Source organism: Telmatherina bonti, assembly GCF_933228915.1.
Source record: "Telmatherina bonti genome assembly, chromosome: 10".
In the NCBI taxonomy this organism is placed as follows: domain Eukaryota; kingdom Metazoa; phylum Chordata; class Actinopteri; order Atheriniformes; family Telmatherinidae; genus Telmatherina; species Telmatherina bonti.
The window spans coordinates 7439087-7452532 of NC_136628.1; the positions used below are offsets into that span (position 1 = coordinate 7439087).

Genomic DNA, 13446 nt, shown 5'->3' on the forward strand with positions numbered 1-13446 from the left:
GGTTTTGGTTTCTGAAGATTCCCTGTAAACCAGTTCACCAGCAAGAACCACGTCTCAGCAGTCTGGGTTTACTGGCTTAATGGAAAATGTGGATTAGGTTCAGGGGGTTTGGAAAGGTCTCCGATTCATCTCATCTTTTTGGGGGGTTTGTCTTTCAAGGTTGCGGGAGGACACTTGAGGTGAAGTGGGGGGGGATCTTTCTGAGTATGCTGGAGGGGGCTAAAGGATGAGGGTTGATGAAGAGGAGGATGGAGCCATGGATAGAGAAAGGAAAGGATGAATGGGTAAGGGAGGGGGAGGGAAAATGGAAGGGGAGGACAGAAGGGAAAAGGGGTGTAAAATAGGAAGGAGGAATAAAGGGAGTTAAGATGACTGAAGGAGGAAAGGGTGAGCAATATTGGAGGGATGAAGGAGGAGGTGCATGTATGAGGAGGGCATGGAAAGATGAAGGAAAGAAGGAAGGAAGCGGTGGATGGATGAAAAAGGAAAGGATAGATGGATGGAAGGGTAGAGGAAGGATTGGAGGATAAATAGGTAGGATGTATGTGTAAGGGGGAGGGAGGATGGAAGGGGAAGGAATGGGGGAGGGGAAGATGGATGGAGGCTGAATGGGTACAGAAGACGGAGGAAGGATGAAAAGGCTTGAGAGGGGGTTGACAAAGGGATTGGGAATGAGGGAAGAGATAGGTGGATCCATGACGGAAGAGTGGATTGTGGGAAGAAGAAAGAGAAGAAGGGGGAGGCACAGGTTAGGGTGGATGGAAAGATAAAGGAATGAGGGAGAGAAGGATGAAAGGTATGATGGAGGAAGGGGGGATGGAAGGGAGGAATGATAGAGGGATGAAAAGAATGAGGGAGGGATGAAAGGAATGAGGGAGGGGGAAATAAGTTGGCAGGAACTGTGGGTGAGGTGATATAAAGGAGGGGGGAGAAAAAATAAAGGTAAGAGAGAAAAATGATGAAGTGGAAGGATGGATGGGTGAGAAGATGGAAACAAGAAGGATGAAAGAATGAGGGATGGAGAAGAAAGATGAAAGAGGGAAGAAGGAATAGTAGAATGGAGGTGTAGATGTTGGTAGAGGTGAAGGTGGAGATGAATGAAAACAGGTAGATGGAGTTGGAAGTTATATGTGGAGGTGGAGATAAATCTGAAGGTGAAGTTATAGGTGTAGATGGCGGTGAATGTGAAGGTGGATGTGGAGATGAACGTGAAAGTAAATGTGAAGGTTGAGGGTGAGGTGGAGGTAAATGTAAAGATGGAGTTCAAAGTGAATGTGAAGGTGGAGGTGAAGGTGGAGGTGGAGATGAATGTGAAAGTAAATGTGAAGGTGGAGTTCAAAGTGAATGTGGATGTGAAGGTGGAGGTGAAGGTTAATGTGGAGGTGGAGATGAATGTGAAAGTAAATGTGAAGGTGGAGTTCAAAGTGAATGTGGATGTGAAGGTGGAGGTGAAGGTTAATGTGAAGGTGGAGGTTAATGTGAAGGTGGAGGTGGAGGTTAATGTGAAGGTGGAGGTTAATGTGAAGGTGGAGGTTAATGTGAAGGTGGAGGTGGAGGTTAATGTGAAGGTGGAGGTTAATGTGAAGGTGGAGGTGAAGGTTAATGTGAAGGTGAAGGTGGAGGTGGAGGTTAATGTGAAGGTGGAGGTGGAGGTGGAGGTTAATGTGGAGGTGGAGGTGGAGGTTAATGTGAAGGTGGAGGTTAATGTGAAGGTGGGGGTGGAGGTTAATGTGAAGGTGGAGGTGGAGGTTAATGTGAAGGTGGAGGTGGAGATTAATGTGAAGGTGGAGGTTAATGTGAAGGTGGAGGTGAAGGTTAATGTGAAGGTGGAGGTGGAGGTTAATGTGAAGGTGGAGGTGGAGGTTAATGTGAAGGTGGAGGTGAAGGTGGAGGTGGAGGTTAATGTGAAGGTGGAGGTGGAGGTTAATGTGAGGGTGGAGGTGGAGGTTAATGTGAAGGTGGAGGTGAAGGTTAATGTGAAGGTGGAGGTGAAGGTGGAGGTGGAGGTTAATGTGAAGGTGGAGGTGGAGGTCAATGTGAAGGTGGAGGTGGAGGTGAAGGTGGAGGTGGAGGTTAATGTGAAGCTGGAGTTGGAGGTTAATGTGAAGGTGGAGGTTAATGTGGAGGTGGAGGTTAATGTGGAGGTGGAGGTTAATGTGAAGGTGGAGGTGGAGGTGGAGGTTAATGTGAAGGTGGAGGTGGAGGTTAATGTGAAGGTGGAGGTTAATGTGGAGGTTAATGTGAAGGTGGAGGTTAATGTGAAGGTGGAGGTGGAGGTTAATGTGAAGGTGGAGGTTAATGTGAAGGTGGAGGTTAATGTGAAGGTGGAGGTGAAGGTGGAGGTGGAGGTTAATGTGAAGGTGGAGGTGGAGGTTAATGTGAAGGTGGAGGTGGAGGTGAAGGTGGAGGTGGAGGTTAATGTGAAGGTGGAGGTGGAGGTGGAGGTTAATGTGAAGATGGAGGTGGAGGTTAATGTGAAGGTGGAGGTTAATGTGAAGGTGGAGGTGGAGGTGGAGGTTAATGTGAAGGTGGAGGTTAATGTGGAGGTGGAGGTTAATGTGAAGGTGGAGGTGGAGGTGGAGGTTAATGTGAAGGTGGAGGTGGAGGTTAATGTGAAGGTGGATGTGAAGGTGGAGGTTAATGTGAAGGTGGAGGTGGAGGTTAATGTGAAGGTGGAGGTTAATGTGAAGGTGGAGGTGGAGGTTAATGTGAAGGTGGAGGTGAAGGTGGAGGTGGAGGTTAATGTGAAGGTGGAGGTTAATGTGAAGGTGGAGGTGGAGGTTAATGTGAAGGTGAAGGTTAATGTGGAGGTGGAGGTGGAGGTTAATGTGAAGGTGGAGGTGGAGGTTAATGTGAAGGTGGAGGTTAATGTGAAGGTGGAGGTGGAGGTTAATGTGAAGGTGGAGGTTAATGTGAAGGTGGAGGTGGAGGTTAATGTGAAGGTGGAGGTTAATGTGAAGGTGGAGGTGGAGGTTAATGTGAAGGTGGAGGTTAATGTGAAGGTGGAGGTGGAGGTTAATGTGAAGGTGGATGTGAAGGTGGAGGTTAATGTGAAGGTGGAGGTTAATGTGAAGGTGGAGGTGGAGGTTAATGTGAAGGTGGAGGTTAATGTGAAGGTGGAGGTGGAGGTTAATGTGAAGGTGGAGGTGGAGGTTAATGTGAAGGTGGAGGTTAATGTGAAGGTGGAGGTTAATGTGAAGGTGGAGGTGGAGGTTAATGTGAAGGTGGAGGTGGAGGTTAATGTGAAGGTGGATGTGAAGGTGGAGGTTAATGTGAAGGTGGAGGTTAATGTGAAGGTGGATGTGAAGGTAGATGTGAAGGTTAATGTGAAGGTGGAGGTGGAGGTGGAGGTGTCATCTGGCTCCTGAACCCTGCTGCAGAATCTATGAGCAACTTTTGCAGGATGGTTCCGAGCCTCCGACAGGATGGTGGGAATATTCAAACTGCATATTTTAATCACAAGCTGTTTATGTTCTGCTTCCAAATCGGAGAACGTGGCAAAATCAAAGACAGGGAACTTAATCTTAATCACATTTGCTACCTTATGGAAATGCATGCATCGCATTCATCCCTACAGACAAACATTCAGAGTCGTATTTATATCGAGGCCGGTCTTCATGCTGAGATGACAGAGGGTTTGCCTCCTGGTGGAATATTGGCAGTCTTCCACTAAACCCGAACCAATTGGATTTTTTTCTTGCGAGGAAAGTGGGAGTGCATCTGCTCTAAACGGCTGAAAACTGTTGGGCAGTTGTAGAAACAAAATGCTGCGACCGTCATCGCTCCTCTTGGCTGGTCGCTGATGTTTAAGCAAGCTGTGAAGAGGAGAGCCTGTCAAACGCTGCCTTGATTACATGGATACTGATGTTGGGCTTCAGTCTGCAGCAGATGAATGTTGTCAGGTAAACACCACGTAGAGTTTGAGGCATTTTATCCAATCTCTTCACAGGGGAGTACAGACGGTGAAGAGTGACAGAAAATACTAAATGAGACCATCGTGCAGAGCAAACACAAAGAGACAGACTCATCATTCGAAGCACATGGAGCTGCTGCTGCTGCTGGGAGCCTTATCTGTCTGTGCTGTGGAACCAACCTGTGTTGTAGCTTTCAGGACAGCACAGCGCTGCTCCTCCGCCATGCTTGAAAGTGGTTTTGCTCGTGTGCACATCAGAGGCAGGCCGTCTCCGTGCGTGTCAAGGCACGGGGTACCGCCGATGCTTCACAAATGCTCTGGAGATTTAGGGATTGGAGTAAGTCCAGGACTTCAAAGGCACAGTTGGGAACATATTCAAATTACGGGCAATGCCATGAAAGACTATGATATGCAACACGGAAATGTTGTTTTGACTGAAATAAACACAAGGTAAAGTTCGTTTCTGAAGCCTCAAGCCTTTCAGAAAGTCTCCTATGAAGCTTTTGGTTTGGTTTTCCAGCCAGAGACAGAACCGTCATCTGAAGTTTCCACCGAGCCGTGATACACGGGCAGAAACTGGAATTTGTAGACGGTGAATTAATTAAAATATGTTTTTAATTTAACAGTATCCTGTATGGTGAGGAGGATACGTCTGCTCTATCAGCTGCAAGTTAATGGAGCAAACAAAATGCAGTCTGGTTAAGATTATAAATGTTTCTTCTGCTCTGCTGGCTGGAGAAAAGACTGACTGGAGGCTGGAGGTGGGCTCAGTGCTGGATGGTGCACCGGTGCACTGTGCAGTCATCTTAAAACTTTAAAAGATGTTGTTTGTCAGAAGAGCACACAAATAAAAACTGTCCCTGCACACTGCAGTATGTGCAAGAATGTCGTGCCAAGTTTGTTTTTTTTTATATTTTGCCTCCAAGCAGCCAGACTGTGGTTATCTTTTGAAGTGGTCTCTCTGAAGGTCTGTGGAAGGGTTTTCTTGCGTTTTTCCACTCAGTCTCAGTCCATTCTGGGTAACGGGCCTTCTTCTGAGGACTTTGTTTTTGCTGTTGTTGTTGTTTGTCAAGCCACTTAAATAACCGGTGGTGTGTACATCAGAAACAGTTCCACCCTGTAAAGCCTGGCTCTTTGAATAGAGAAAGCATTATTTTATATATAACTTAAAGTAGCCAAACTATTTATCATGAAACACAGATTTCAAAACCATTGGAGACAAAAACAAAAAAAAGGCAGTTTTTTTTAAGAGTTTTTAACTGTAAATATATGAATAAAAGTAAAAACGCCAACTGGTGATGCAGATGGCATCTCAAGCTGTGTTCAGCAGAGTTTTAAGGAAGATTCTGATCAAGTCAGTGGAGCAGAAATCCCAGAGAAATCATGATCAAATATAACACATCTCTGTTATTATCAGCCTGTCCATTCATTTATTCCCTTTTTATTGCGTATCTATGAAAGAAACACACAATTAGTTTCAGGACTAAAAACTACCTGCAGCAGATAAACAAGATCTGACAGCAAAGTTCTGAAAAAAATAGGGATGAATGCAGCAAAGACCTGAACCCGGACCTGAGCGATGCGTCTGATCCTTCTACTAAATGGTTTCTATGGAAACGTGACTGTCAATAAACCATTGTTAAGGAAGGTAATCGGGGAGGAAAGGGTTAGGGGTATGTGCTATGATTGTATGTACACACCAAGTTGGATGGAAGATCAGTGAAAACAGGTGGGTCTGATGGAGGGATGGACTCTCCCCAGAACCCGGACCTTAATGGGTCTGATGGAGGGGTGGACTCTCCCCAGAACCCGGACCTTAATGGGTCTGATGGAGGGATGGACTCTCCCCAGTACATCCAAAGGAGAGTTTTGGAAAGTCCTTTAAGAAGCCTGGAGAAATACTTTACTTTCATTGGACTTCCATTGCATTCCACCAGGCTTCCTCCTCGCGCCCAAAGCGGATGCAAAACATCCGTCTTAATCTCTGTACCCCAAAACATGTGGTGTTTTATAGCCTTTTTGTTTTAACATTTGATCTTTTACTTGCACTTTGTTCCTTGTTTTTTACTGTTTCCATTTTTAATGAAATGAAATTAAATGAATTAAAGGAAAAATACTTTATTAATCCCCAAAGGGGAATTCAATAATTAAGCTTCAATAAACCTTAAGCTTTATTTTGTTCTTTTTTTTTTTTTTTTAAACATTTTTTGTGCAGCACATTGTTCAGCTGTTGTTCTCAGAGTGTTTAGACATATTAAAGTATGGCAAATGACAGAAAGCTTGTCTGAGACACTTCAGACTGTGTTCCAACAGAATATCGACTTTAAACCTCAGTTTCTACATCATCTACTGGATTTTCCTCCACGTTGCAAGTGTTTCAGCTAATCACAGCACAGAAGTTAGGCATGGCTACAGATGCCTATATTTAGTTATGTTACAAGACTGACTCTTTACCGGTTTCATAGTTTTGTGTCATTAAGGAGAGACATGAGGTAAAAGCAGCTTTTCTGACCAGACTTCCATTTCTAATAATCTCCTGCATTATTCCATTTTCCATCTAATAATCAGGAGCGCTTCTGTTTTCTGCTCGACAGTCTTAATCCATCCTAACACAGCACTGTTGGTGCACCAATTATTTTGTTCTGTGAACTTTTCTATAAACACATGGCAGCAGACAAAACTGTGAAGTTTCGTGCAGCTTTGAAGCTTTACCTCCATATTAAACTGATTTTATTCCACTTTTTATTTCTGAAGGTTAAATGATTGGCTGGTTTTGAAGTCAAAGTTTAAGAACTAATATGTACTTTTCTCTGTTTTTGTCGGGTAGGAGGCCAGTCTGTCTGTCTGGATGATCTTCAGTGACAACACAGCCGCTACTTTGACTTACTTTGACCCCAAAGACTACAACCTCAACGCCTCAGCGCTAGATGATAAAGTTGTGTCCATTTCCCAGGAGCCTCAGCAGCGCTGGCCCGTAGTGGTGGCAGAAGGGGAGGGATCTGGTGAAATGGTGCGTGTAGAGATGACCATCTGTGAGGCCTGCCAGAAGACCAAGCGCAAAAGCGTCATAGCATCTGCTGCTGTTCATGTCAAGGTCCGCTTCGGCCCCGAGGAGGACTCTGAGGAGGAAACGACCACGGAGGGAGAGATTGAACTCGTACCCATCACCAGACGGCCGATGATTGATCCTAACAACGGCGGGAGAATTTATGAGACATCTAATGAGCAGCCTGCCAGCGTTCCCATTGATTACACCAATTTCCCAACAATCAGCAACCAAGAACAACCCACTGAGATTAGCGATGACGATTTAGTGCCTTCACCGCGCAGCATGACAGACCTCGAGATTGGCATGTATGCTCTATTGGGAGTCTTCTGCTTGGCCATCTTAGTCTTTCTCATCAACTGCATTGTCTTTGTGCTTAAATATCGCCATAAGCGCATCCCACCCGAGGGGCAGGCCAACATGGACCATTCCCATCACTGGGTGTTCCTTGGAAACGGCCAGCCACTCAGAGCCCAGTGTGACCTGTCGCCACAGCAGGTAGAAAGTCCCAGCAATCCGCTGGAGGGCGTACAGACTTGCTGCCATGGGGACCACCACAGCAGTGGCAGTTCCCAGACGAGCGTTCACAGCCAGGTACATGGACGGGGTGACGGCAGCTCTGGGGGCTCTACCAAGGAGAATGGCGAGGAGGCAAGTTCACCCACCTCCAAGCGCAAGAGAGTCAAGTTCACCACGTTCACCACCCTTCCCACTGAGGAGCTGCCCTACAACTCCATCCCCATCGCCGATGAGGAGGACATTCAGTGGGTTTGCCAGGACATGGGCTTTCAAGACCCAGAGGAACTGCACAATTACATGCGCAGAATAAAGGAAATAGCCTGAGTGAAGAGGTGCATCGTGCATCAGCTTTCTAATAGAAACATTCCTTTCTATTTTTCTCTTTTTCACCGAGGTGAAAGATAACTTCTCACAGACTAAAAAGGCCAGTTGGTGTTTTGGTTAGGGTTTGTTCCATTTAGTTTGCACAGTGCTGTAATCTCATACACGCTCACACTGAAGAGACAGCGGGGAAGCCAAAGACTGGACTGGAGCGTCTCAATCACCAGAGACTTCTGTAAATCCTGTAGCAAACATTTCACTTGGGAAGCTGAGCCGTGGACACATGAGGGCTGCTTCGGAGCGCCTATGTTCAGGTTGTGACCAGAGAAATCCTGATATGGACAGGTGTGTCGAAGTGACGGGCTGTGTTTCAGTGGCTCAGCAGGACTCTGCAGTACTGTATCTACTCCAAACAAAGAGGCCTTTGATGAACAAAAAACTGTCAAAGACTCTCATGAAAGCTCTGTTAAAATCCTTTTTTTTTTTTTTTTTTTTTTTGCCAAAGTAGGAAAGAAAACGTTCTTTTAAAAGCAAAACCTTCTTAATTGTTCTCGGTGCAGCACATTCATGATTTGTACTCATGTTAATTTCCTTCATTTTCTACATTTCATCAGTAGTTCAAGGTAGAGTTCAGCTGTTAGTCCTAATGGTCCTGAAGAATCTAATGCCTTATCGAAGCGGTCACAGTTTGTTGCTTTTTTCAGTGCGGACACCACCGAGGGGCTGGAGACAGTGTGGAAGGAGCATTTGATGCTCTCCAGCGTGAGGTCTGAAGTGAGAAGAGGCTGAGCATTGGGAGGATCTCAGAGTCTTTGCATGAAAAGTCAATCTGGAGGCACAATCAGCCACTTTTCTCCAAATTTGGAAATGTTTATATTGTAATTATATAATTATTCATACACATTGCTAAACTAAATATGTTATCACGTATTACACGCATGCCATGTTCGGCCTACATGCAGACGTTCCTCGATAGTGTATGTATATAACGTGTTGAGCTGGAGCCAGTTCTAGCGATACCCCTTAACTAATTTCTCACTCCATGATAGAAGGAGTGGGAAGCTGGTTGAAGTCTTGGAAATGTTATAGTCTTGTGGTGGGTTGAAAGTTCCTGACAGATGTGTACATTTTCAACACATCCGTATCTCATTCGACTGTTCAACATGGAGATTTGCTATGCATCCGGACTGTGACCGACCTAATCTTTTGATGTTTTATTTTCCTTCCTCCAAGTTTAGCTGGCCTCCAGCCTCCGGGAGAATAAAAAATATGATATACAAATATATTTATAAATATATATATGTACAAGTTGAAAACATCCTCACTGAGCACAAGATCCTCTCAACTCTGCAGGAAATGTAAACCCCCCTTACAGAAGGTTGCCGAATTTATTATTGATTTTTACCCATCATTTACATCCTGGCCATCCCATGCTGTCACACTTTCGTTTTATATCCAGTCCCTGTTTTTTTTCCCATCCATTCTAGTGAAATTACATCTAGAGGTCACAAACTGAACAACATGAAAGGGGACAGAATCTCGACGCTCCTGCTGGGACGAAAATAAAACATGTTGCCTTTGGCACACAAGCTGGGCGGATGGCCCGGCTTCCACCACAAGCCTATCGCTAAGCGTTACAGAGGTGGGTTTGGGTCTGAAGAACCTGGGTTCCAGGTGAATCGCTGTGGCCCTTCGAGCAAGGCCCTTCCCAACTGCTCTCCGGGCTTCATAGAGCATGGCAGCCTACTGCTCTCTGGTACATTTCCCTACTGAGATGAATAAAGTAAAAATTGTTGTTATTATTATCAAAACAATTGAAATCAACTCCAGCCGGTGGATTCATTTTCAACTCTGGCCGTATTAATTCCTATAAAAATAGCAAACCTCAACAGGCTGCTGGACGACAGCAGAGCTGCTGGTATTTTCTGTAGTTAGCGTGGTATATGCCTATATTTTAGTGCTAGATTGGTTAATGTTATTCCAGCTCTGATCTCACATGAAACAGTTTCTTTTTAGGACTAATGAGACAAACCAGGATGAAAAATAACTTTCCAAGTTAGTTTCTTCTAACTCTGCACTGTTTGCTTGGATATTTCCTTTTATGTTAACTTGACTGACTGATTTCTGTGATCCTAGAAGCAAACAGATGTCACTTTCTCCGTCTCCGGCTATAATGAGCATCAGCTCTGCTTGTCACTCAAAGCTGTCACTCAGAGCATTTTGTTGCCACCCAACCTGCGTTTTCAGCCCCCACAGCGTCGCTAAACACCCAAACCAGTACTGTTCTCATGCTGGCAGCTTTGTAATGCAAATATCAGCTCCGTGTGGTACAAAACAACAGAATTAAACCAATTTTTTTGTCAGTGTTTTATTTACAAGTTCATCATATGTGACAGTTAAAACAATCTTGAGGTTTACGACCGCTGTTGCCAACATTGTAAATACTGGAGCAAAACTTTAATTTTACATGTATTTGAAAGTGTTCATGCTCTCCCATCAGTAAACCTCACCTTTGGACACTCTATATGTATATAGACCCAGAGACAATACTTCATACTTAAATCCTGGTTTGGGACTTTAAGGCTTTGGCATACTGCATGATCTCTTTATGCTCCACATATAAAGCCCGCTCTGTGTTAAACAGCAGAAGGCCCAGAAAGCGGGACAGTCTGAGCCCGCCATCGTTCAGCAGAAGCATCAACTAGATCATTAATTGGTTTGAGGGAAATACCAACCAGCTGCGAGTCTTTCTGTTACAACTTCAGACAATGGTCTCTCAGGATGAATGTAGAATTCCTATCAAAACCTGCAACATGAGTGTTTGGTGTTGCTGTGCAAAGCCCGGCCGGTGACCTTTCCGACAGAGTAAGTATCTAATAGCAGCTCCATGCAACATTCCCCCGATTTTAATCGTGTTACAAAACACATCTCATGCTTTTTCCACCCTTTGCATTCGACTTCCTCTCCCTTGTGCATTTTTGTGGTGATGCTGCTTTGGTAACATGTTGCTCATTTTGTGTTTTCTTCAAGCTGCTAGTAGAGAATTCTTACAACATGTAAATGAAGATTTTTTAAATGTATCCCCACCCTTCACACCCACCCACAGTGAACTGTGCACGACTCGCAGGGCTCAGTGGGCTGAGCCGCGTAACCACCACACTGACTATAATATTGTAATGTACAGAGCACTGTTACATTTCCTGTATCCTGTTGAAAACAGACCCTTGTATTTTCCCCCATTATATGTAAAGTACTAAAGAAAATGCAATACACAAGTGATATGTTGTCATCTTTCCTTCACTTTTAAGTTCTCCAGTATCAACAGAGTTTAATTAATGTTTTGGCGCGGTGTCCTCAGCATGTCAGTGTGAATTATGTCAGGATTTCAGCCTCCTGGTGCTCCAACTATGGATCTGACCTTGAAGAATTTTGGCTCATTGGGAACTTAATGTCTCACAGGAGGGTTGGAAATCACATTAATATGTATGACTTATAGAGCATGACGGTAATAGGTTCACACATTTTGTGAAACATCATGATTTGTGTCAGTGTGTGTGTTTTTATTTCCACTCAGAATCTGAAAATGTCATCTTTTATATGGCAGCAAATCACCAAGACGTACCAGGAGGGAGATTACGCAAGACGCCAGGCTTTTTAGTATTTTTTTTGTTCTTTTGTTGGTTTTCTATTTTAACAATCCCCACTCGTCTGACATGTTTGCCCATGTGTCTCTGCCAGGGTTGATCATATCCAGGCTGAAGTCCTGCTGGTATTTGAAGTGTATATATATATATATATATATATCACTGCTTTTCGCCCCTCGCTGTGCTCGGTCTGACTGCCCTCCCAAGATATTCCCTGACAATTCCTGCAGCATTCTGAAGATTCTGTGTGAAGCTCCCGTCCACAAAACCTATACTTGGAGGTGTTTACTTCAAGTTTTATTTCTCTGTTCCTTTAGTTCGCTTCATATGGCCAGCTGGGATCAAAGGCTTTTGAACTCAGGTAAGACAAGCTGGTTGTTAGGGAGGAGTAAGTGGGTTTATGAGACTGTGGAGACAGATGCCAACATCTGATCGCTAGAAAGAAAGGCTTTCATGGCCACTTCGTGCAAAACACTACCGACAGAGATCTTTACATCCCAACATGTTGGGTTTGGGCCATCATTTTCATCAGCTGCTTCTCAAGCTCCGTTTCCATTAAATCTTTTTGCAAAGTAAAAGTGATATTTATAAGTATCAACAAACAACATGCAAAGTGTTATTTTGGAGTTTTCTACGGCTTTTTGAAGCTTTTCTCCCTCATTTTCATGTCTAAAACTCTGAAAATTTCTGGGGGGTTTTTCCACAGCACGCCATCTTTAACATAAATGAACTGGTCACAACTCCGACGTCATGTCCAGGGACACATAAATGCAAATAAAGTGTTTCCATTACACTTTTGTGACATATTTCTCCTTTGAAATGTCTGAAAAACCACCTTTAACTTCCTAACCGCTTCCTAATCCAATTAAGGGTCGCAGGGAAGCTGGAGCCTATCCCAGCAGTCTTTGGGCGAACAGCAGGGTACACATTGGACAGCTCGCCAGTCCATCACAGAGACAAACAACCACTCCCACTCCCACTCACTCCTAGGGAAAGTTTAGAGTAACCAATCAACCTAACATGCATGTCTTTGGACGGTGGGAGGAAGCCGGAGTACCTGGAGAGAACCCACGCATACACGGGGAGAACATGCAAACTCCACCAGCGACCTTCTTGCTGTGAGGCCACAGTGCTAACTACTATGCCACCGTGAAGCCACACTTTAAACTTTTCAGCAATATTTCAGCCTTTTTTTTAATGTAGATTTTTTCCACTAGTGTTTTTTTTTTACTGTGATTTTTAGTTTTTGCAACATTCTAGTTGTAATGGAAATGCACCTTCAGATTTTAGCTGATTCCATGTTTGTGTCTCACACAATGACTCGTTACATGCATAGATGTTGAAAAAGAAACAAAAAACAGCCACGTTTAAAGCGAAACCTTTAAACGATGCAAGCATACCGGCTATTCATGGTGTCACCGTTTCCCCAATATGGCTACAAATGGCCATGAAAAGGCAGCAGGTCCTCTTTCAGTGGCTGGTTTCATGTGACATCACTTCCAGCACATCCACAGGTTCACCCATAAAAATCTTGCTTGGATATTTATGTTATTGGTTGATGGAGCTCAGTGTGGACCAGAGCATCTGTGGCTCAGCTCTTCTTGACTTATAGAAAATTTCTTGTGATTCAGTTCGTTTTGGTTCTTCCTGTTGTTGAATTTATGAAACTGATCAAAGTTAAATCAGGGTTTGTCATAATAAAGGAGTTTTCCTAGTAATGAGAGTTTTCCTGGTACAACACACATGTTAACTTGTCATCATCTGCACCTGCCTGTTGATGACCCATTGATTTGGGTCAGATGTGTCACAGCAGGGAAACACTAAAAGCTGCAGGATGGCAGCTCATGAGGACTAGAGTTGTAGACCCCTGAACTATAGGCTATAGGACAGGGATCCCCAAATCCAGTCCTCACGGGTCCTACACCCGATTCAAATGAATGGATCAACAACAGCTTGTTAAGTTCTGCACAAGTCTGTTAATGAACCACTCGTTTGAATCAGGT

The 13446-nt window shown here is 44.3% G+C and overlaps 1 protein-coding gene across 1 annotated transcript in view; it reads left to right on the forward strand.

The window, feature by feature from the left end:
- Positions 1–7802, forward strand: part of tmem132e (transmembrane protein 132E) — a gene marked incomplete at its 3' end in the record, with an annotated part of 191656 nt that extends 183854 nt beyond the window's left edge. Inside the window, exon 9 of the mRNA XM_079247143.1 lies at positions 6741–7802. Coding sequence (XP_079103269.1) covers positions 6741–7802 — 1062 coding nt within the window. The remainder of the gene's footprint in view (positions 1–6740) is intronic.
- Between the last annotated feature and the right edge of the window lie 5644 nt (positions 7803–13446).